This window comes from Sus scrofa, chromosome 16 (genome assembly GCF_000003025.6).
Source record: "Sus scrofa isolate TJ Tabasco breed Duroc chromosome 16, Sscrofa11.1, whole genome shotgun sequence".
In the NCBI taxonomy this organism is placed as follows: Eukaryota; Metazoa; Chordata; class Mammalia; order Artiodactyla; family Suidae; genus Sus; species Sus scrofa.
In genome coordinates this window covers 66,136,213-66,161,741 of record NC_010458.4, presented here as the reverse complement: position 1 = coordinate 66,161,741, position 25,529 = coordinate 66,136,213, and the positions used below count along the sequence as shown (strand labels likewise).

The 25,529-nt window shown below is 42.2% G+C and overlaps 1 protein-coding gene across 2 annotated transcripts; it reads right to left on the bottom strand.

Annotated features, from left to right (window-relative positions):
• HAVCR2 (hepatitis A virus cellular receptor 2) lies at nt 1,174-23,585 on the bottom strand. 2 transcript variants are annotated; one of them, XM_005672589.3, is made up of 8 exons: nt 22,078-22,633; nt 21,919-21,978; nt 20,290-20,628; nt 19,084-19,167; nt 14,381-14,427; nt 12,498-12,624; nt 7,269-7,305; nt 1,174-4,534 (listed from the first exon to the last, which is right to left on the bottom strand). In XM_005672589.3, the coding sequence occupies exons 2-8, from the start codon at nt 21,971-21,973 to the stop codon at nt 4,372-4,374; spliced, it is 852 nt and encodes a 283-aa protein (XP_005672646.1). In that variant the 5' UTR covers nt 21,974-21,978; nt 22,078-22,633; the 3' UTR covers nt 1,174-4,371. The 2 variants fall into 2 exon arrangements, with proteins under 2 accessions (XP_005672646.1, XP_003134157.1); XM_003134109.4 differs by having other exon boundaries at nt 21,919-23,585.

The following is a 25,529-nucleotide window of genomic DNA, read 5'->3' as shown; positions in this document are numbered from 1 at the left end:
AAGTTAAAGTTATCCCACTTACCACCACCATAACACCTGAATAGCTTCAATAGCCATTTTTTAATTAAAAAAATTTTTATTTGAGTTGATTTACAGTGTTGTATCAATTTCTGCTGTACGACAGTGACCCAGTCATACATGTATATATACATATATATATATACCTTCCCTTTCTTATACTATCTTCCATCATGGTCTAGAAGAGACTAGATAAAATTCCCTGTGCTACACAGTGGGATCTCATTGCTTATCCATTGTAAATGTATTAGTTTACATCTAATAACCCCAAATTCTTCTCCATCCCACTCCCTCCCCCCCCGGCAACAAGTCTGTCTCTATGTCTGTGAGTCTGTTTCTGTTCTATTAATAGGTTCACCTGTGCCACATTTTAGAACCACATCTAAGTGATATTATGTGGTATGTTTTTCTCTTTCTGACTTCACTTAGTATGAGAATCTCTAGTTGCATGCATGTTGCTGCAAAATGGCATTATTTCATTATTTTGTATGGCTGAGTAGTATTACATTGTGTACATTTTTTAAACTAAAAAAAAAAAATTTTTCGTTTTCTAGCCACACCCACAGCATGTGGAAGTTCCAAAGCCAGGAAATGAATTCAAGCCACAGCTGTGCCCTATGCTTGCAGGGACACTGAATCACCCAGGCTGGGGATCAAACCCATACCTCTGCAGCAACCCAAGCCACTGTAGTCAGATTCCTAAACCACTGCGCCACAGCAAGAACTCCACTGCTTTTCTTAAGCCTCACCGCTTTCTCTGGAAAAGGAGTCACACCACAATCAGAAGGAATCTGACCAAGAATTTACAAAAGAAAACCACTACAATGTAAATGAGTGACTCAGAGTGACCTTTATAACTGCAACCAGTATGACTGAGAAAAAGATACAGAGGATCTAGAATCCTGAAACTAACATTTCTGACTCATACTGCTCCTTGCACAGGGGTTCCGGTGAAAATAGCTCATGTCTGAGCCCTCCTTAAGCTTGAGAATTCTCCAACCAAATGGTCCAGCTGCCTCTCTCTTTTTCCCCACCTCCCAAATGAGTCCCAGAATAGCATGATGGAAAATCAAAAAACTACAGCTCTGTGCATCTCTACTTAGCTCCAGAAAGACTTTCATAGTAGAAATCTGGAGAGAAAATTAACTTGTACTCTTTTTTTTTTTTTTTTTTTTTTTTTTTTTGCTACCCCCTTGTCATGCAGAGTTTCTAGGCCTGTGATTAAACTTGTGCCAAAATAGTGACAACACCAGATCCCTAACTGCTAGAACACCAGAGAATACTATGCCATTTTTTAATTCAAATTTAAATGAAAATTAAATTTAAATGGGAATAGGCATGAGCAGATCCCCCAAATAACTTCGAGACCAGTTGAACCACATGGAATTTCTGTCTTGGGAATTCTAACGTGAGGAATGATAGGCAGAAAAAACATGGTAAGACTTTAGTTTTGCAGTCTGAAAAGGTCAGAGAGCTCCTTTTTGTCTTGTGGGTCTCTAGAGTAGAGCTACAAAAGAAAAATCCTAAGGCACGTCTAAGGGCAAACCACACATTCAATCTTATTGCATTGGGCTTTTATTTGTTTGTTTGGTTTGGTTTGGTTTTTTTAGGGCTGTACCTACAGCATATGGAAGTTCCTAGGCTAGGAGTCGAATTGGAGCTACAGCTGCTGGCCTACACCACAGCCACAGCAACGTCAGATCCAAGCCACATCTGTGACCTAAATCACAGCTTGTGGCAATGCCAGATCCTCAACCCACTAAGTGAGGCCAGGGATCAAACCCACATCCTCATGGATTCTAGGTGGATTCTTAATCTGCTGAGCCACAGTGGAAATTCCCTTCATTGGTTTTAAGTTACCTCTTGTCATCTCCTAGACCCTTTGAAGTAGCTTTACAGTTTCTTTCCCTTTCTGCCATCTTCCTCATTCCAAATAATTTGTGTAGAGTGGATCCCATCCTGAAAATCAGGGTCCCAAGCCTGGTGGAACCTTGACATGTCTCAAATATTGCTGCAATTTACTGCCGGCCTTGACCTTGAGCTTAACCTATCCAAGTCTTCATTTCTTCCTGTGAGGAGGAGGGTGGAGAGGAAAGCATTGCTCTAATACTTAAATCTATTCTTTTATGACAAAAAATATGAAGAACATAATTTAAACAATTATACAAGCACACGAAAGGGAAAAAAAAATTGAAAGTCTATCTCTTGATTATTTGCCCCTGCAGAGTAATCATACTAATTTGGGTATATTCTAATGGATTACTTTATGGCAAAAGAAAAAAATAGCATTAAGTATACATACTATCCTAGGATCCTTTTTCCCTTTTGACTTAGCAATATAGATTTCTCCTTTGACCAGTTAACCCAAGTTCTGTGAGAGCAGAGATTTTGCCTGTTTCCTTCACTGTTGTATTTCTAGGTACTCAAACACCACCTGGTACAAAGTAGCTGTCAAAAAATGTTCACTGAATGAATGGACTAAATCCTCCATTCTGTCAGGTTGACCAGAAGTTCCACGAGGTCAGGGCAATGCCTATTTGGTCGCTATGATCTCAGTCCCAGAGTACATGATGTGTAGTAAGCACTCAATATTTGTTGAATTAGCAAAACAGTGATGAAACCACCTAATTCTTCTTAACTGCACCAATGTGCTGACCAACTACAATAATCAACCACTTCCCCATTGATGGAAAAATCTCTCACAAACATCACTGCAGTGATTGTCTAGTATACAGACGCTTGTTTAAACATTTTTGTAGGAGAAGAATCCCGTTTGTGGGGGAATCATTGATCTGAACAAAATGTGACCTAAAGTCCCTTCCCTCTGAAATTTCATAACTTCAAAACACTCAAGATTAATTTTTCAGCTTGTGTGAGAGCCACTGCCTGGCACGTTGCACAATGACCCCCCCCCTTACATATCTCCCTGTAGAAAGCCGGTGCTTCCCCAGACTGTCTAGATGCAGCCCAAACACTGTAATAAACAGGCTGCCAGCATCCTTGGTGACCAACATCTCCTGTACATGTCACAGTAGCAGTTTAGTCAGCACCTGTGGAAGGCAATTTTCAGGGAGCCACGGGTCCATACTGTTGATTTATTCAGCAGAAAGGGGGGAAAAGACAGAAGAGTAACAGATTTCCAAGGACCTGAGCTGGGAGAAGATGCTGAGAAAAAAAAAAAAAAAAAAAGGAACCTGGATAAGAGCAGAAATGGGGCTTAGGAGTATTTTTGAGTTCCCCAAGAAGTGAAGTTGTAGAGCTCTATCTGAACTTTCCAATGGAAAAGTCTTTCCAGAAAGGTGCCCTTCTGCTTATTTAATTTTTTTTTTCGCTCCAAATGTATTTAATAAATCTCTGTTATGTGTCAGAGCTGTGCCAAGACTGGGAGGAAACAAATAGGCAGGACAGACCGTCTCTCTCCACCATCTTGGAAGTGAAGCTTCAGGACCATGGTCCTTCCATCAAGGGATCTGACGCTGACCAATACAAACTGCTGGAGCTCTTGACTTTGTTTCTACCAGAGAACAGAATGTGTGTCCCAGTCTCTGCTTCTTCTTTCGTGAAAAACCCAGCTCCAGTTCTCTCCATGAATGGAGAACTTGGTCAGGAATCTTTCTCTTTGAGTATACCACAAGCAAAACTTGTCAACACACATGGAGCATACTTCCTTTTTCTCCAGGAGCTCCTGCCCACCACAGGCCTTGCTGTGCTGAGCAGACTTCTTAGCTGAGGCCACGGAGAGCTGTGCAGTGATGTTTACTATTACAGAGTTAAAATTCAAAGACGTGTAAACTTCGAGACTCAACGGGGACATTTGAGACCGTCTAGTCCTACCCCAGTAGTTTTTCAGCCTTTCATGGGTGAAAGACCTCCTTGAGAATCAGTGGCCCCTTTAGACTTCCTGTACCCAAAAAACAAAAACAAAAAACAAAAAACAAACAAAAAAAAAAACCTACATATCTCAGTACATAATTTTCCCTATCTTTCCAGAAGCTTCCTGCACTCATCATGTAACAATACCCTGGAATTCCAGAGACCCCATGTTAAATGTCCTACTCTCTATAAATGCCCATGTGAGTGCCAGTACCCCCATACAGTCTCTGAGTTGGGTGGCCCTGTTGGCTGGAACCCACAGGAAATGTCATGCCTATCTAATTCCAGTTCAGATCCCAGTTCAATCCTCAGGTGAGATAGTTATCTTCAGAACATGGAAACACTCTGCTCAGTGGCCAAGGACAGACTCTCCAAAGCCAGTCAGCTGACACATCTCAGAGTTTGCAATGAAGACAACGCCAAGGCCCCAAAGGAAGTGGTTGGATCTGGTGGTGCAGGAAGGGACCAGCCCGGAGGCTGTCAGGATTGCTGCCCGTTGGTGATGTAGCAGAACTCATACTCGTAAGGGTCCTCCATCTCATATGCGTTCTCCTCAATGATGTAGACGTTGTCCTCTGAGTGCATCCCCTCCGCTGCCGTATTTGGTAACCCCGGGGGAGGGAGGTTGGCCAAAGTGACAAGGCTGCGGAAATAAAACGCTTGAGTTAAGCATGTCCCAGGCAACATACCGAGGAGTTAAGAGAATGGATTTTGCTGAAGAGATAGCAAGGCAGTATCTCATCCCTGATCAGGTCTTGACTAGGGGTGGGGGGGGTGGGGAACGACACTAAATAACCATGAAATAGTCTGGGGCATAACTGAACAAATTGGAATTAATCCAAATATTCTTAAGTATCAGAATGGCACTTGGAGTTCCTGCCATGATGCAGTGGGTTAAGGATCCTGCGTTATCTCTGCAGTGACTTGGGTAGCTGCAGAAGCACAGGTTGGATCCCTTGTCCAGTGCAGTGGGTTAAGGATGCAGCTTGTGGTGTAGGTTGTAGCTGCAGCTTGGATTCCATTTCTGGCCTGGGAATTTCCGTATGCCCTGGGTGAGGCCAGAAAAAACAAAGGGGGGGTGTGTTGTGTTACCTAAGAGAATATCCTTATTCTGAGCAAGTGGAGACTACAGTGTTTAGGTGAACTGTCAAGGTGTCTGAAACAACTTTACAAATGGTTTAGAAAGAAAAAAAAATTGTGTGTGTAAATAGAGAAACAGATAAACATGACAAAACATTAAATGATGTGTTTAAGTGACAGGTTCTACTGTTCCAGACACTATTTCAATCATTCTGTGGGCTTGAACTATTTCCCAAGTACAAGATATAAATGTGCTATGGATCCAGTGGGATTTGAATTTGTTTTTTGTTTATTTGTTTGTTTGTTTTGTCTTTTCTAGGGCCGCACCTGTAGCATATGGAGGTTCCCAGGCTCGGGGTCTAATCAGAGCTGTAGCTGCCAGCTTACGCTAGAGCCACAGCAATGTGGGATCCAAGCCTTGTCTGAGACCTACACCACAGCTCATGGCAACGCCAGATCCTTAACCCACTGAGCAAGGCCAGGGATCGAACCTGAAACTTCATGGTTCCTAGTCGGACTCGTTAACCACTGAGCCACAACGGGAACTCCGGGATTTGAATTTGAATCTTAACCCCGCTGCTTACCACCCATACGACCTTGGGTACGTTGGGTTTGCTTTTCTCATTTATTCATTCAAGAACTTTTTAGTAGGTCACATACTGTTCTATGCATCATGAGACAGAACAGTGAACAAAATACAAAAATTGCCCAGAGGCTGTCTATTAGTAAACTTTGTGTCTCAGGGTCCTCATCTAAAAAGTGGGAATAATAAGTCCTCTGTCTCACAGGGTTTCTGCAAGGAGCATTTACTCATTCACTCTTCAAATATTTATTAAATGCTTAGTAAGGAACAGGTGTGTGCTAGATAATACCATTGTCGATGTGGCAGGCATGTTCCAAATTTTCTATGGTGTTTACATTTACAGGTGGAGAATGTTAGCCAAATAATAATTTCATACAAAATGAGTGCATATAAATAGTATCCCATTTCACATTTCACCATGTTTTTGTTTTTGTTTTTGTTTTTTTAGGCCACACCCACGGCCTGCGGGAGTTCCCAGGCCAGGGATCAAACCTGAGCCACAGTGACAATGCCAAGTCCTTAATGACTAGGCCACCAGGGAACTCCAAGTTTCAGCTCTAATAAATAATACTGGCACAGATAATATAAAGCCTTTGGTAATTAAATATTTTATTTGGTCTTATTTGACTTTCTTACTGCAGACTATTTTGTCTTCATAATTACACTGTCTAGACTTAGTCTAAAATTATTAGTGGTGTAGATAGCATTCAATGGGCAGAATCACTTTTTCTTGAAATATACTGCCTTCTACCCGTGTACTAAATGGCACTGAAATCTAAAGTTATGTAAGCTACATGTATTTGGAACAGGGCTCTGTGTGAGTGCATACGTATACTGTAATCAGGAATAGAGGCTAAGACAGCAATAGAATAGACCAGTAGTTCTCAACCGTGTTTGTACATTAGAATCACACAGAAAGTTTTTAGAAAAATACCTATGCTTTGGCCTCATACCCAAAGACTCTGATTTATTTGCTCTTGGGTTAACAATAGTATGCTTAGGTGCCCTAGGTGACTTTAATAGACAATCAGAGTTAAGAACAGCTAGGCTGGGTTGTAAAAAGCACTGAGGGTAGGAGTTCTATTGTGGCTGAACAGTAATGAACCTGACAGTATCCATGAGGACATGGGTTTGACCCCTGGCCCTGCTCAGTGGGCATTGCTGTGTAGGTTGCAGATGTGGCTCAGATCTGGTGTGGCTGTGGCTTTGGAGGGCAGCTATAGCTCCAAATCAACCCCTTGCTTGGGAACTTCCCTGTGCCATGGGTTCGGCCTTAAAAGCAAAAAACAAAAAAAAAAAACAAAACAAAACAAAAAAAAACAAACAAAAAAAAGCCCTGAGAGTAGATTTTGGATTTCCTATTCACTTTAATAAACCAATACCCACCCAGAGCCTAGACATAACTGCTCAATCAGCTGAAGGTTCAGGGAAAAAGCCCATTAAGACAGAAATCAATAAGCCTTTCCTATCAGTGGGGAGATAAATTCTATGCCATATAACTTTAGGATTAAAGAAGGGAGAGGGATCGAGAATAAAAGAGAGCAACATGTTAAATTTACATTTCATAAGGATAGGCCTAATGCAGAAAGAAGGCAGTAAAAACTTAGATCCCGAAGTCTCGGGGCAGGACTTCCAAGAGCAAAGATCAAAGCCCAGATTAGAGCGGGGGGCCTCCAGGATTCCCACCTTCACCTCTCCCACCCACTATTCTTACCTTGAATTTTGTAAGTTGTCCTTGCTTTCAGAATGCCCTAGGTAAAAAGGGAAAAGAAAGTCGATTTAAAATGCTTTCATAGGGGGTTCCCATTGTAGCACAGCAGAAACAAATCCAATTAGTATCCATGAGGATTCAGGTTCCATCCCTGGCCTCACTCAGTGGGTAGGGGATCCCACATTGCTGTATCTGTGGTGTAGGCCAGCAACTGTAGCTCCAATTCAACCCCTACCCTGAGAACTTCCCTATGCCAAAGGTGTGGCCCTAAAAAGACAAAAAATAAAATTAAATAAAATAGTGATTTTATAAAATAAATAAAAAATAAAATCGGCCAATTGAAGTCAAAAAGCCTTGTTTAGGGAAAACTGGTCCACCTGTTAGATTGAATTAAGTCAAACCACCAGTGTATGTCTTGGTTTATGACATAAACTATGCTAGAAAGTAATAAAGATGCACTTTTCACATTCGACACATACTGGAAGCACCTCCTACGGGTCTGGTGGGATGCTAAGCACCAGAGATGCAAGGGTGAATTATTAGCCCTGACTTCACGAAGCTTGTGTTCTACTGAGGGAGGCATTTGAGAAAAAAATACGGCCAAAAGATAAATAGGGAAACAAAATAATTTCAAATGGTAATGTGATAGAAAAGCATTGCAGCAAAATGGATGGACTTAGAGATTATCATACTGAGTGAGATAAATTAGACAGAGAAAGGCAAATATTATATGATACCACTTATATATGAACCCTAAGAACTAGTACAAATGAACTGACAAAACCAAAACAGACTCACAGACATGAAAAACAAACTTACGATTACCAAAGGGGGTTGCGGGAGAGATAAATTAAGAGCATGGGATTAAGACATACACACCACTATGTATAAAATAGATAAATAACAAGGACCAACTGTATAATAAGATATGCAGTATCTTATAATAGTCCATCATGGAAAGGAATCTGATAAAAATATATACAACGGAATCACTTTACCATACACCTGAAAATAACACAACATTGTAAATCAACTATATTTTAACTAAAGAGAAAAAGAAAAGTAACAATACTTTGGAGCAGATACTCAAGAAGGTAATCAGGAAAGAATTCTCCAGAAGAGATGATCTTTAAGCTCAGTTCTGAAAGAAGAGAATGACTACTCAGCCAAATGAAGGGCCAGCCAGCATGAACATTAAAGCCCTGCTAAAGACGGCGGTGAGGGGCTGAGAGTGAAACCATGGCTGGAACAAGAGAAAAGTCTGAGAGGGAGGCTGAGGCTGGATCCTACGGGACCTCGTAAGTCACCATCAGGAGTTTGAATTTTATTGCAAGATATAAGAAGCGAAGGCCAGAAATACAATGAGGTTGGGTTTTAAGAAAATCACTCTGGCGACCATGCAGAGAATGACTTAAAAGAAGATGTTAAAAAAAATGAGTTAAATAGAATAAGGTGGTGACAGAGAGGTGCCAGAGAATGAATTTTACGTGCCTTTTGGAGAAAGATTTTGCAGCACTTGAAATTGGATTGCATGTTGGGAGTGACGAAAGAGAGGATTTCAGCATGGCTTCTGCCCTCCTGCTTAAGCAACCAGAGAAATGAGAGTGAAACACTGTGAGGAAGAGGACCAGGGAGGGGGACGTTGGGTTCCAGGAAGGTGGAGTATAGACCCTCGAGCTCCACTGCGGACACACTGATATGCGAGACGTCGAAGTGGAGATAACCATTGGACAGCTGGGCCATCAGGACCAACACTCTGAGTGGTGGAGAGAGAAATTAAGAATAGCATTTAAGGGAGTTCCCTTCATAACTCAGCAGTTAATGAACCCCACTAGGATCCAGGAGGAGGCAGGTTCGATCCCTGGCCTCGCTCAGTGGGTCAAGGATCTGGCAATGCTGTGAGCTGTGGTGTAGGTCACAGACGCGGCTCAGATCCTGCATTGCTGTGGTTGTGGTGTAGGTCGGCAACTGTAGCTCCAATTTGAACACTAGCCTGGGAACTTCCATACGCCATGGGTGTGGCCCTAAAAAGCAAAAAAAAAAAAAAAAAAAAAAAAAAAGAAGAAGAAGAAGAAGAAGAAGAATGGCATTTAGGCATATGGGAATATAGGTCTTCATCACCCACAGGGTATGGAGAGAGGAAAAGAGCCAGCCCTGGGAAACCTCAACTCTGAAGATCACACATAAGGTGAGAAAATAACAAAAATGACTGAAAAGGAACGGCCAACAAATGGAGTGGTGTTTCAGAAGCCCAGAGAAGGAAGGCTACTCTAAGTGAGAGTCAACTGAGGTGAAGATTGCAGACTATAATGAAGACAGAGGTATCTATTGGATTTAGCAGAATGGAGGTCACTGGTGACCCTGGAACTATTACCATGGCGCTTCAGGTGTAGAAGCTAAATGCAGGGTTGAAGAGTGCAGAGGGGTGAGATGTAGAAACAATTTCTCCGAGAAATACATCTGTGAAGGAAGAGCAGAAAAATGGGAGTAGCTGGAGACAGAGGTGTGGACCAGAATGTATTTTTATGCTAATAAAAAATAGCATAAATAGAAATAGAAGAGAGAGATGGTTCTGAGGAAAGGGATCAAAGGAGAATTAAATCGTGGCTGGGGCAAAGTAGTTGAAACCGGCCTTGAAGACGTCGGTTCAGGGGGAGTTCCTGTTGTGGCACAGTAGAAATGAACCTGACTAGGAACCTTGAGGCTGCAGGTTCAATCCCGGCCTCGCTCAGTGGGTAAGGATCCAGCATTGCTGTGAGTTGTGGTATAGGTCACAGACGCGGCTCAGGTCCCAAGTGACTGTGGCTTAGGCTGGCAGTTGTAGCTCTGATTCAACCCCTAGCCTGGGAACCTCCATATGTCACGGGTGCCACCCTAAAAAGCAAAAAAAAAAAAAATAAGACTTCGGTTCGAGGAGTTCCCATCATGGCTCAGTGGTGATGAAGCTGACTAGTATCCACGAGGATGTGGGTTCAATCCCCAGCCTTGCTCAATGGATTAAGGATCTGGCGTTGCCGTGAGCTGTGATGTAGGTTACAGATGCAGCTTGGATCTGGCATTGCTGTGGCTGTGGTATAGCCCAGAAACTTTCATATGCTACAGGGGCCACCCTAAAAGCAAAAAAAAATGAAAAGCAAAAAAAAAAAAAACAACAACAAAAAAAAAAAACACTTCAGTTCAGTGAGACAGGAGGGAGGTTTGAGTAGCAGTGAAATGTGTGATGCTCGTCTCAGAGAGTACACTAGAAAGACACAGGACTGCTAGGCTTTACTGAGTGCCAATGCATAGCTTTGATGTCCTGACTTAAAAACCTCACACCTAAGTTGTAAGATTTTTCTCCAGCAATTTCTTGGGAAAAGACTGCAAATTGAACACAACTGTTGCACTGATTCTTTGAAGTAGCTCTCTTTTTGGGGTAATCTATGGGTGGGTACAAAGCATGACTTCCCCCACTCCTCGTTACTCTCCTTTCATATCTTCTATACAAACTCGCATGGTCCCTAAACTCCCAGCCTTGGAACAACTCCTGCTGCCCCTCTGAAAAGACCATGCCTGAGAAATAAAGAGGATAGAAAAATACAAGAAGCTGGGAGAAAATCTTTGCAAGTGAATCAACTGAAAAGGGATTAATTTCCAAAATTTATAAACACCTTCTGTAGCTCCATACCAAAAACAAACAACCCCATCAAAAAATGGGCAGAAGATCTAAACGGACAGCTCTCCAAAGAAGACATACGGATGGCCGAGAAACACATGAAAAGATGTTCAACATCATTATTAGAGAAATGCAAATCAAAACCACTATGAGGTACCACCTTACATCAGCCAGAACAGACATCATCCAAAAGTCTACAAACAATAAGTGCCGGAGAGGGTGTGGAGAAAAAGGAACCCTAGTACACTGCTGGTGGGATTGTAAAGTGGTGCAACCACTGTGGAAAAACAGTATGGAGATGCCTCAGAAAGCTAAACATAGAACTACCATTTGATCCAGCAATCCCACTCCTGGGCATCTATCCAGAGAAAACCACGACTCGCAAGGACACATGTACTCTGATGTTCATTGCAGCACTATTTGCAATAGCCAAGACATGGAAACCACCTAAATGTCCATTGACAGAGGAGTGGATCAAGAAGATGTGGTACTATACGCAATGGGATATGACTCAGCCATTAAAATGAATGAAATACCAGCATTTTTAGCAACATGGATGGACCTAGAAATTATCATGCTAAGTGAAGTCAGCCATACAATGAGACACCGACATCAAATGCTTTCACTGACATGTGGAATCTGAAAAAAGGAGAGACTGAACTTCTTTGCAGAACAGATGCTGACTCACAGACACGGAAAAACTTATGGTCGGAGACAGTTTGGGGGTTGGGGGATGTGCTTGGGCTGTGGGATGGAAATCCTGTGAATGATCATTATACAACTATAAATGTGATAAGTTCATTTGAGTAATAAAAAAATAAAAATACAAAGAGGATGTGATATTCATGGTTGTGTTTCCTAATAAACTTGGACAGGATATTAAATAAACTAAAAACATTATTTTCTTAACAGAAGGTAAGAGAACAGGTACTAGAAATCAGCCTACCTGAATGTGAATTCCAACTTTGCCACTGATTCTGAATCCTTGATAAAACCTTGAAAGCTTACTCTAAGTTGTACTCCCCTCAGCCATTAAATAAAGAGAAGAGTACTCCCTACATTACAAGATAGGTGGTGATGATTATAGATGCAAAACATTTAGCATAATGCCTGCCTGTTACATGGAAAGCAATGAATTAAAATAAGTTACTATTATTTCTAGGGTTTGGGACTATTAAAGAGTATTTATTCTAATCACCCTTAGGTGTAAATAGAGACTAATATTTCTATCTAGGTTTGTGTTGGTTCCCATATTAAGGTTCCCATATTAACAGTTCCTTATCAGAAGGAGAGTGTAGTGGCGTTCCCTATGTGGCTCAGGGGAAACGAAATCGACTAGTAAGCATGATGATGAAGGCTCCATCCATGGCCTTGCTCAGTGGGTTAAGGATCCAGCATTGCTATGAGCTGTGGTGTAGTTTGTAGACACAGCTTCAATCTGATGTGGCTGTGGCATAGGACAGCAGCTATAGCTCCAATTTGACCCCTAGGCTGGGAACTTTCATATGCCATGGGTGCGGCCCTAAAAAGACCAAAAAAAAAAAAAAAGGAGATAGTAGCACCATCCAATGACTTACATTTGAAAATTAAAGTACTGGAAATAAGAATGAAAGCCAGCCCAGCAGAGACCCCTACTCCGATGTAGAGGCCAGTTCTGGTGGTCACATCCATGCCTTGTAATTCATCAGCTAGTGTGGATATTTCCTGTGGAAACATGAACAGAACTTCAGTAAATGGCCAGAAATCTAGTCTCTTGACATATGTATTGGAGCATCTCTTTCACAGTATCACAGGAGTTCAGAGGTCTTGAAATGACTCGCAATCTGTCCCCTTGTAGATAAGTCTCAAAGAAAGGGATTAGTTGAACCTTTAGAGTGAGCAAGGGAATAAGATGTGACTTTTTGTGCTGGGGGTGGAGAAGGAGCCTTAGTAAGTGGACTTCCCTCTCCCCAAACTAAAATGGGCTTTGGAAATTCCCCCTGTGGTGCAATGGGTTAAGAATTCAAATACAGTGGCTCTGGTCACTGCTGAGATACAGGTTCAATCCCTGACCCAGCACAGTGGGATAAGGATCCAGTGTGGCCACAGCTATGGCATAGGTCGCAGCTACATCTTGGATTCACCCACTGGCAAGGGAATTTCAGAATCCCCTGGTATTCCTAGGAAATTTTGAAGTGATCTAAATTTGGTGTCTTGCCATGAAATCCCAATTTTCACAGAAAGACAGTGATTTAAAAGCTAGGACTTCGAGTTTCCTGGTGGCTTAGTAGGTTAAGGACTTGGAGTTGGCACAGCTGTGGCCCTGGTTACTGCTGTGTCTCCAGTTCAATCACTGGCCCAGGAAATTCTGCATGCCACAGGTGTGGCCAAAAAAATAAATTAAAAAAATAAAAATGAGGATTTTGCAGCCAGACAGTCTTGGGTTCAGATCCCAGTTCTATTACCAAGAACTCGTCATCTTGTAAAGTTATTGGGAAAATTAAATAACGAAAAGCAGAAAATGCTTGGCTTGGAGCCTGGTACTTGATAAAACTCAATCAATGGTAGATGTTATGGCTATTGCTCTATTAATTTTAATATTTTGTTAACTCAGAGTCACATAGAAAATCCTGCTTCTAAAATTTCAGTTCATGTTCCTCCTTTGAAAAGAGTAATAGCAAACATTAAAAAAAAAAAGTTAAGGAATTAATTCTATCATTTATTCAAAAGACATTTACCACAGGCATGCATCATGCAAAGTAATGTGCCTTTAGCACTGTGGGCACACAGAGGTACTTAAAAGGTGGTCCTTGATTGCAAAAAGTGCAAAACAAACACAAAATGTTGAGCCTCAGTTGTGACACACAAGTCGGAGGTTGAGTCAAATGAATGCAGACTCCTGGGTACGTATGTCTTTAAAGAGTTTAAGTCTCTGCTATTGGCTTGCTTCCCAGCAGTTTTTCCTTTTACTCTGAAAAGGTGGGATACAGTAAAATTGTGGTTAATTGAAGTACTGCTTTATTTTTAGTAAGACACGTACGTTTTTGGCTTAGAATATTCCTGACTGGTGTCTTATCATCAATAAATAAATTTAAATAGATAACCTTTTTCATTAGGATTGCAATAGAAACAAAGAGAAACATATTCTGGGGAGATGGAGGGTGTCCCAACCCTCCCCAGGGGTATACGGTTGTGCAATTTGAGAACAGGGACAAAATGCTCATGCTTCTTCCTTTTGGTTTTCCGGCACCTACTGTGTGCCAGGCACTTCACGTGCATCACCTCACTCCATCCTTACAACAGACCTCTGCAGTTGCAACTGTCATCAGCAACATGTTATAGCCAAGGAACTGAAGCCAAGGGAGATGAAGTCACTTTTCCCCCAGGAAAGAGTGGGCAGGAAGGAAACTGAAAGCCATGCTTTCTTTTCTCTGAGTTGAACCTGAGGTCAGCTCACACACACACACACACAGTTACTTACTGTTTGGTTTTTACCATAGAGGGTCTCCAGGGTTTGTGTCTCTGCCACTAAGAAAAATAGCCAAAGAAGAGTTAAGAGTGTTTTTCTTTTTATGAATTTTTAAAAAAATTTTTAAAGATGCCTATATCTACCCGAAATTAATTCTATGCCATACTCTTTACACTAATTAACTGGGAGACCAACAAGACTTATCAAAAACTTACAAATCAACATTAGGATGACCCCTTTTTTTTCATCCAGATAATGAACCCAACTATTTATGTTCTAGGACATGGAGACTTCTGTCAGGAAGATCTATTTTGAATTTGGGGTATGTTGTGCTCACAGGGCCCTAAAGGGACCTGCCGAATTGCAACAATGATAACACTCAGGCAGGCATTATTATAATCAGACTATGAAAGACAATGAAAGTTAATTTTCTTGCAAAAGTTTAACATTCGCTCACTGAGGAAGACAGGCTATTTAGTTGCCTAAAAATAATTATAAGCATAACGATAATTTACCCTGACCAGACACTGTGCGAAATTCTTCAAGTGCAGTATCTCTTGCAGCATTCAAAACAACTCTCTTAAAGAAGGGATTACACAGAGAAAGCAACTGAGAATTCGGAAGTTAAGGTCACACCGCTTAGTGAAGAACAGAAACGGTCTTGCAATTTAGGTCCACATAGCTTTAAGTAGACACTTCAACTTTGCTGCCTCCCATGGTGCTCACCTGGGCATTGTCGCTGCTAAGCCCCTCACCTTGCCCAGCTGCCGGCTCACTTGCTTTTCTTTTCTTTCTTTCTGTCTGTCTGTCTGTCTCTATCTTTCTTTCCTTCTTTCTTTTTTTTTTTTTTTTTTTTTTTTTTTGCTTTTTAGGGCTGTACCTGCAGCATATGGAAGTTCCCAGACTAGGGGTCGAATTGGAGCTACAACTGCCAGCCTACACCACAGCCATAGCAATGTCAGCTCCAAGCCATGTCTGCGTCCTATACCACAGGTCATGGCAACACCAGGTCTTTAACTCACTGAGTGAGGTCTCAGATCAAACCCGCATCCTCATGGATGCTAATCAGGTTCATTACCACTGAGGTACAATGGGAACTCCCTCTTTTTTTAATAAAGCATTTTTTAAATTTTAATTTCTTTTTTTTTTTTTTGGCCATGGCCTGTAGAAGTTCCCGGGTCGAGGATAGAACCGGAGCCACAGCAGTGGGATCCTTAACCTGCTAAGCCACAAGGGAACTCCTCTTTCCTTTTTATTCATTTATTTATTCATCTGACTAACCATTCAATGAACATGTACTACACCCCCACTCTATGTCAGGCACAGGGGACGGAAGAGTGAATGCGATTGGCACAGGCCCTAATCTCTAAAATCAAGAGATTGTCACTTTGGGGAAAATTACACATGCTTACTCATTTTCCTGGCTGAATCAGAAGCTCTGAAACTTCTTAAATGTCACAGTTTCTGGTAGCCCCCAAACCTAAACCTTTTAATGTAGAACTCCTGGTTTAACAGACTCTAATTTTAATATCTTAAATGAATAATCTTTGCCTAAAATTATTTTTTTAAAGGAAAGGTAAGAGATTATCTTCCACTTACTTTGCTCCTATTACCCCGAAGGAATTTAAAGACCACATTGCTGCAACAACTATGTAAACATGCATCTTAACCATACATGACATTTTCCAGCGTAAATCCAGATCTGCTTTCCTGTAATTATTTCCTTGGCCTAAATAGTAAAACTGTCCAACTTTTTTTTTAATATAGTTTTTTTTTGCAGTGAAAATGATCAATAAAATAGAACACTGTTGGGTTATCACACTGTGTTTACATAGGCAGCCATCAACCAAAGTGGCTGGGACAGTTGGAAGAAGTTAGTGTTTTTCTAGAGGGCCTAAAACTTGGCTGGGGGTGGAGCGGCAGTGGGGGTGGGATGCGGTGGGCTTTAAAGTCTATAAATTTAATAGTTACCATCTAGCATCAATTATGTGCCAGACACGATGCTTAGCAATTTACATGCTCAATATCCTTTAATCCTCATCGCAACAGGAGGTACCATTATTTTCCCACTTTTCAAATGAAAAAGTGAGTCTCAGAGAGGTACTTTGTCTAAGATCACACAGCTATTAACTGGCAAACCTGAGATTCAAAGCTCGTCTATCTCCAGAGCTAAGGATTCATCCATGACCTGGTCCTGCCTTCTTCAGCTGGAAAAGAGATGGCATTTGTTCTGTCTTCAACGTGGGTTTAGGAGCTTCCAAGACCCTTGGAACTCTTACTTGTTAAGGCTCCTCTCCACTCGATAGCAAACATATTACATATGTTCACATTCCACTTTCCAGAAAAGGTAGGTGTAACTACACACAAGTTGATATGCAAGTAACTAACTGATGTAATGTTATATATTATGGTCATGCCATTAAATACTAATTAATTTTGACTTTTCATTTCATGTTCATGTTTTGGAGCCATTGCCTTTTCAAAAAGTATTTCTCAGGCCTTTGAAATGCTCTGAAGATTGTAGGTACTATGCCTACATTCCCAGATGTAAAAGATGGCCCATTTCTATTGCCCTAAAGGAGGGAAGCTAACAAGTAAAAACTAAAGGGAAGGTCATTTCTGGTTATGGCAAAGACATCTCTAAAAAAGGCACTTGTGGGAGTTCCCATTGTGGCGCAGCGATTAACGAATCCGACTAGGAACCATGAGGTTGCGGGTTCGGTCCTTGGCCTTGCTCAGTGGGTTAAGGATCCAGCGTTGCCATGAGCTGTGGTGTAAGTTGCAGACGCAGCTCGGATCCCGTGTTGCTGTGGCTGTGGCTGTGGCCGGTGGCTACAGCTCTGATTGAACCCCTAGCCTGGGAACTTCCATATGCCGCAGGAGCAGCCCAAGAAATGGCAAAAAGACCAAAAAAAAAAAAAAAAAAAAAAAAAAAAGGCACTTGTCTTGTGAGTAAACTATCTCCCCATTTAGGAAGGTGTGTGAGCATAACAGCAAATGCCCACTTGGTGGTAACATTGTAAAAAGCATTGAAAGATGGGAAAATGAGACCCCTGAAGCCCCTTCTCAGTCTACACTTGAAGGATTCTTTAAAATATAACAATGGCATGCAATAAATACCTGGTATGATTTGATTAGTGTGATCATCTGTTTCTACCATATTTAATTTCCTCAGTAATTAACATAAGAGGTGTTGGCTACCAACGACTAAGGCACCACCAAATTCAATGCTGAGAGAGCTGACATTAATATCTATAATTTAAAACTAACATCTGAGCGCTTGCTCTGAGCAAGGTGCTATGCTGAGCGCGTCCTATACAGAGTCACTCCTATCTGTATAATGGTCTTATAATATAGACACTGGGATTACCCTCCAGGTAGAGGTAAGGAAAGTGAGCCTCACAGAGTTTGAGCAACTTAACTGAGTTCATACAGCTATTACAAAAAGCTGACATCGGCACCCCTCCCGCCGGCCACTAAGCACTTAACCACAAGCCCATTCCACTTATGGAATGGGATACTGGCAATAACTAAAATGTTTCGAGGAGTTCCTGTTGTGGCTCAGCAGTTAATGAACCCAAGGAATATCCAGAGGATGCAGGTTCCATCTCTGGCCTTGCTCAGTAGGTTAAGGATCCTGCGTCGCCCCAAGCTGTGGTGTAGGTCTCAGACATGGCTCAGATCTTGTGTCGCTGTGGCTGTGGCTGTGGCTGGCAGTCATAGCTCCAATTCGACACCTAACCTGGGAACCTCCATATGCCATGGGGGTGGCCCTAAAAAGACGAAAAAAAAAATTAAGTACTGTGCAACCATCAGACACTGGGCTGAGCACTTTAGGCACACTTTCTTATTAAAGTACCATCAGGTTGGACTTATGAAATGTACGTAATTAGGATTTGGAATTTACCTATTATTATCTTCATTTTACAGAATGAAAGATGGAGCTCCAGAGAGTTTAGGGAGATAACAAATTTTTCAGGAGGTTAAATTTATTTAATTTAAAAGTGTCTGTTTTTAAAGAATGCAGGAATGGGCAGTTCCCCGTGTGGCTCAGCAGTAATAAACCAGACTAGGATCCATGAGGATGCAGGTTCAATTCCTGGCCTTGCTCAGTGGGTTAGCACCTGGCATTACTGTGAACTGCAATGTAGTTTGCAGATGTGGCTCGCCTCTGGCATTGCTGTGGCTGTGGTGTAGGCTGGCAGCTACAGCTCCCATTCAATGCTTAGCCTGGAAGCTTCCATATGCCGCAGGTGTGGCCCTAAAAAGCAAAAAACAAACAAACAAACAAAATCAAAAACAAAAAACCTCAAAAATGAAGGGATGGCAATAGTAGAAATTTTTCTTCCCTTATGTGGCAAAATAGACAGATCATCAAAATTCTTTGGGGGGTTGGAAATTTTAGTGGATCATGAAATCCAAAAGTCTCTGAACCCATTTCTTGGTGAGAAGAGGAAGCTGCAATCCAGAGAAGTGAAAGGCTTTGGCCCAGGTTGGAGGGCTGCTTTTAACAAATTTGGAATCCCAGTCCCGGGCTCTGTCTTCCTAGCACAAATTTACCTCCCCTGTTCCCCTCACCTTACACACTATCTCGGGTGCACAGAAATGTCCACACCTTCTCTCTTAAACTGTTTTCTCATGCCTTCTCCATATTCAAAATCCTCTGAACTCAGAAACCAGTGAAAGGCTTCCTCCCACGTCCCATGTGCAATTACCTGAGCCAGGTCCACGGGTGGTGAGCATCCTCGGCGCCGCTGCAGTGACGTTCCTCCGTGGAGTCAGAGCAGTGGTGACCCTGGCTAATGTCAGAAACCAACATAAGGATGAAGCTTCTCTGAGGGCAGAGAGCTCGTTTCAGGGAATCAAAGGGGCAGCAGCAAAAAAAAAAAAAAAAAAAAAAAAAAAAAAAAAAAAAAAAAAAAAAAAAAAGGGGAGAAATACAACAAATGAAGAGAAGCACACACTCATCTTTCAAACCTACCAGAAAACCTTCGGTGCAAGTGTATGACACTCAAAGTGTTCGACATTGTCACAGTCTAATTGTTAACAAGAGAACTTACAGCCACAGTAAATGCTTTTCGTGAGACATCTCATAAAATCCTTCCCATGGCCCATAGGGTAAGTCGAGTTGTATTTTATAGAGGAGGAGGTGGCAGAGTTCAAATAACTTGCTCAGAACTACACAGCCAGGAGTTCCCATCATGGCTCAGCAGTTAATGACCCTGACTAGCATCCATGAGGACTGGGGTTTGATCCCTGGCCTCGCTCATTGGGTTAAGGATCTGGTGTTGCTGTGAGCTGGAGTGTAGGTCAAAGACATGGCTCGGGTCCCACATTGCTGTGGCTCTAGCATAGGCCAACGGCTACAGCTCCAATTTGACCCCTAGCCTGAGAACCTCCATATGCCATGGGTGTAGCCCTAAAAAGACAAAAACCAAACAAACAAAAAACCCCACACAGCCAATAAAAAGCAGGGACAGATTTGAACTTAGCTTCGTCGTCCATAAAACATGCAAGTATATGTGCCCCCTCCGGCCTCCACGGGCAGTCCAGGGGTTCTCAATCTTGGCTGCAGAATGGGGACAGTCACTGGGGGTAGATTTTGTAAACCTCCACATTTCAGGCTGTACCTCCAGAGACGCTGATTTCTCTGGTTGGCGGGTGGAGCCCAAGTACCTGTAGGATTTAAGTCTCCCCGGGTGGTTCTAATGATCAGTCTAGGCCTTTCCTCTGTTCTATGGATCCTAACCATGAGTTTCAAAATAGAGGAAAGGAGTTAAGCGTGGCTGGGCATTGCCGGTGGGAACTGTTAAACTGGAGGTCTTAACTCAAGGGCAGATCAGACGTGAGACCAGTCAGTGCATTTACTATGACCCACAGGTGAATCTCATTCAGAAAGAAGGTCTGCAAAGTCCACTCACCTGGTTGGATGACCAGCTCCAGGTTTGTTTTTTGATCATTCATTGGGCCTGGGAATTGGACCCGGCAGCAATAGATCCCACTGTCAGCTAACGTTACTTTCTCTATGGTCAAGGTCACGTCTCCTTTGTGGACATTCCTCTTCAGCAGATATCTGCTGGATGTCCGATACTTCATGTTCCTTCCATCAGTGCTCAGCACCAAACTGTGACATTCAAACACAGGGCAGGGTCCCTTGCCCCAGCACACAGGCACAAGATTCTCAGGGGTAGCTGGAGAGTAGGTGCAGGGCAGATGAGCATCCTGACCAACGTCAGCCACGTAGGCCCCTTCCAGAGATCCTGGATAAAGAGGGAAAGAGAGCAAGATGCAAGCAATGAAGGAGGTTGGTCTATTTCAGGAAAACTGCAAGCCATGCCTTGTAGAAGAAAGAGGAAACCGCTGCTGCTATCTTGTGTAGAGAAGAGCTCACTACCGGGGGCACCACAATCACCAGCGAGCCTTGTTCCAACATGGACACTGGGCTCAGCTGCTAGAGTTCCTCATGCATTAGCTCTGGGGTAGAGCCCAAGAATTTGTTTTCCTAGCAAATTCCCAGGACTTGCTGATATGGCTGCCCTCAGAACCTCACTTGAAGAACCAGTGCCCCCGGAGAGAACTGTGGCCTGGTCCTGCAAACAGCGGAAGGCACGGCTGATGGAAACAGACAATCAGCAAAGGGGTCACTGTCAGCCAGAAAGAGAGCTCACCCATCAGGACTAGTTGTCTGTTCACCAACACAGGGCAGTTGCCCTAACACAAATCAAGCACCAGGCACATAATGAATAAAAAACTTTGGCTGGAGTTCCCGTCGTGGCACAGTGGTTGACGAATCCGACTAGGAACCATGAGGTTGCAGGATCTATCCCTGGCCATGCTCAGTGGGTTAACGATCCGACGTTGCCGTGAACTGTGGTGTAGGTCGCAGACGCGGCTCAGATCCCGCGTTGCTGTGGCTGTGGCGTAGGCTGGCAGCTACAGCTCTGATTAGACCCCTAGCCTGGGTTCCTCCACATGCCGCGGGAGTGGCTCAAGAAATGGAAAAAAGACAAAAAACAAAAAACAAAAAAAACAACAACAAAAAACTTTGGCTGAATAAGAAGGTAGTGTACAGCCACCCTGAGGTTAAAAATTGCCACTTACACATATAGATCTAAACATTCAAATAGTATTAAAAGTGTGTGGAAACTCTTCTTTCTCTCCCTGCTCTTTCCCACTTCCTAGCTCCCTTTCCCAGAATCTATACATTAAGAAGTAAGGTGCCTTGTTAGCACAGTAGGTATCACATCAATCTCATATATAAGAAGCATTCATGCATTTCCCCCTCCCTGCGGTACACACACAAAAATAGAAGTCTAACATACTGGTTATTCTGTACCTTGCTTTCTCCAATTAACTTTATAACTTTGACACACTTTGTATCCTTACATTTCATCAGCTACCTCTTTGAAGCAGTGATGCATCACCATTTATTTACCCACTACCTTGCTAATGGACACTTAGTTTACTTCCAAACCTCTGCTCTTGCAAACATTCGGAGGACCATCCTTGCTTCTGTCTTGCACTATCTGATTGCAAAGATCCAGACTTACTTGTGAGGAGTAGCAGCAAGGGCAGGACACAGTCAAAGGAAAGATGTGAAAACATGGGTTCTGAAGAAGAAACGTCAAAAAAACAGGTCTGTGTAGGTGCTGCTTTACTGCTCCCGTCGAAATGGGTACTTCCAGCAACTCTCTCCCCTCCCCACTCACAGGAGCAGTGGCCACCGTCCCAGCTGCAGGCCCCGCGCACCAGCTGTCTGACTGCCAGTCATCTCTCTCTCGGCACTGTTAAATCTGATGGTAGTGAAGGAAACCCCAGCTCTCTCTCAGGCGGCACTGCACACATCCTGTGAGGGCTCTGACGTTTATAAGGTCAGTATCAACAAAGAGGAAGCAATACTCAGGGGAAGAAGAGTGATACTCATGCAAGGGTCTCTTGGCGAGTGGAGTGAGCCAGTGAAATAACAGTCCTCTGTCTCAAATGGACAGTGTCCATCGGGAACGCAAGGGAGAAACATGCCACCTGGGTCTTCAGTCTGTCCAGCCAGCCAGTTGGTGAGTCCCGTGACCCACGTTCATGAAGCACCTGCTAGGTGTCGGGCACTGGACTAAGAACTGGAAAAAGGTACCATGAACAGCCTGTTCCTTATCCTCACATGCTGGGGCCCTTTCCATTCCGGTCATGAGCCTAATTCTCAGCCTTGCTCTAACACAAATTGGACTGTTGTATAACCTTGCTGGATCTGTTCCCTCATTTATAAAAATTTACATATTGAGGAAACAGTGTTTGAGGTGATCTACACACAGCTGCCTGCTCGACTCTTCTGACTTGAATCTTCACCTTCAAGCTTCAAACTCTTCCACTTCATCTACAAACACTTCCACTTAGGAAATATACCTTCCTTTCTGCAATGTTTCTGTCCCCCTCCTATGGGGGGACGGGGGGGACCTAGATGTTCTAGTTCCTCTCGTGTATACCAAAGGTCCCCTCTCCTCCCACCCCAGGGGCTTCAGGCATCACATGTCAGAAAGTGATGAGTTCCAGTCACACTCTCCATCACTGAGTTCACAGATCTGACCCAGTTTAACCCTGGGAGGGTGACTTTTGTCTGGGAACCCTCAAAGCCAGACGTTATTTACAAAAGGGAAGTGAGTGTACAGACAGTTTCTGAAAATCCTGAGTGACCTTCCTCCTCTGTCTTCCTTCCCTGAATTTCTTTGGCACTGGCTGGAAGCTATATTAAATGTATTTGATATAAATATCCAGCTTGTTCCGTGTGTGCACTTTCACAGCGCCACAGAGCAAACAGTTACTTGAGTGATCATGGTTTATTTCTTTACTGTATAGCTAGGGAAACTGAGACCTGAAAAGACTGATTGGCCCAAAGGTACAGGATTGGCCATTTCAAATAAGAACGTGAGTCCCCTAAGCGCCAGACATTTTCCACTATGTTTATTTGTCCTTAATATGTCTGCCCACATACCTAATAGCAACCAGCATATGCCCATGTTTAAGTGTAAGTTAGAGTGGATTAAACATGGGATCCGAGGTTAGATTTACTCATAGCATGACCCCAAGTGACACACTTAAATTTCAGCCCTCAGGTTTTCCTGTGTTCTGATTTTTTCCTGTTCTGTTGTTGTATTATTATTATTACTTTGCTTTCTATCCATCTCTAGAATTTAGTCCAGCTTTATAAAACATTAACAATTTATTACTTCATTCACAGAACACTGTAAACCAACTATAGTAGAAAAAATAAAAGTCATTATAAAAAAAGAAAAAGAGAAGAAACCAATTTATTACTTCATTGATGTTTAGACACGAAGAAGACTAGAAAAATCTACTATAACACCTTTCTTTTTTATATATAAAAGGGGATGTTTCTGAAACTTTGCGTGTTCATTTAACGTTTATTCCTTGTTTTTTGTTTTTTTGCTTTTTTTTTTTTTTAAGGTTTATCTCTTCCTTTTATTTACAGTGCTTGGTGAGTGGGCAACTGAGAAGACAACTCCTAAAATGAGTACAGTACATCACAGATAGCTATCATGACTAAACCTACTCAAAGGGTAACATTTGTTTCTACTGTGTCTCTTAATCTTAGTTTAAGCCTCTTCTTTTACAGTGATCCCATTCGCTGCTGTCTGTTAGAAGGCAATGCAACAGCACTGCATTCTGCTACATTTAAATTTTAAGCATAATAATTTCTAAGGCATTTTTATTCACAATACTGATATAACGCATCTATAAATTTTACACAATTTTACATATCTCAATATTAAGATTTTTAAAATATAGTACTTTTTCACTGAAACCATTGACAGAATGTAAAAGTGACAGCTATACAGTCCCCTGAGCTATAGTGGCACAGTCATGAAGATGAAAGCCTTCATCTGGGCTCATAACATTTTAACAGATATCTTCTTTAGTGGCTTATTTTCTCAATTTAACTCTAAATCTTTTTTTTTTTTTTTTTTTTTTTTTTTCCCCCACTGTACAGCAAGGGGTGTTTTTTTGCTTTTTAAGGCCACACCTGTAGCTTATGGAGGTTCCCAGGCTAGGGATCAAGTCAGACCTATAGCTGCTGGCCTACACCTCAGCCATAGCAATATCAGATCCGAGCCACGTCTGTGACCTACACCACAGCTCACAGCAATGCCGGTTCCTTAACCCCCTGAGCAAGGCCAACAATCAAACCAAAATCTCATGGTTCATAGATGGATTCATTTCAGCTGCACCAGACGGGAACTCCTGTTTTTGCTTTTGTTTTTTAACTGTTTAGGTAAATACATCCAAATGTTAAATTTTTAAATGATATAAAAAGCTTGTATTAAGAAGCCTCATTCCCACCCTTCCAAGTCTACCAAGTCTCCCCACTTATTCTATAGGTTTCTATTTTCATAAGTCGTTTGTTTACCCTCCCAATGCAAACACAAGAAAATAAATATTCTTATTCTTGCCTTATCTTAGACAAAAGAGCACATCATACACACATTCTGTATCTTGCATTTTCTTCCTATTTACTATTTCATATAAAAATATTCTGGCATATATAAATCAGAGAGGATAGTACACACCCAAATACACAAAATCAAAGTTTACCAAACCTTCATTTTAAAACAAACCCCAAATGTTGTGTTATTTCACCCTTACCGACTTAGTGTGCATCTTGTTTTTTAAAAAATTGACACTCTGCTACATAACCATGATGCCATCATCACAAGACAAAATGAATAAGGACGCCTTGGCAGCACCTGATCCTTCAGTCCATCATCAAACTCCCCTGAGTATCTCAACAATGACCTCTTATAATAGGTTTGAGTGTAGACCTCAAGAAACTCCCCACATTGCATCTGGTTGTTAGGAACATGAAGTCTCTTTTAATGGAGGACAGTTTTCGCAACTTCCCCCCTGCCATTGCCTAGTTGTAAAAACCAGTTGTCCTGTGCATAGTTCCACATTCTGTGTTTGTTTCCTTGTGGTGTCATTTAAAGTAATCCTCTTTTCTTTGTGTTTCCTGTAAATGAAACTTAAGTCTAGAGGTTTGGTTATGTTCAGGTTCATCTTTTGGGTCAGAATACCCAGGTGGTGCTGTTTCATCATGATTGTCTGGAGATGCTAAGATCAATTAGCATGCACCTTTCTTTTCCTTCTTCTTCTT

Bases quoted from the DNA above. Each gene is read 5' to 3' on its own strand.
- HAVCR2 (XM_003134109.4), bottom strand. From the start codon at position 21,973: ATGTTTTCACATCTTTCCTTTGACTGTGTCCTGCCCTTGCTGCTACTC. The intron at 14,428-19,083 runs GTAATTGCACAT...TATTTTTCTTAG, and splicing joins CACCCGTGGACCTGGCTCAG to TGGCAGAGACACAAACCCTG. The intron at 4,535-7,268 runs GTAAGAATAGTG...TTATTTCCGCAG, and splicing joins GACAACTTACAAAATTCAAG to CCTTGTCACTTTGGCCAACC.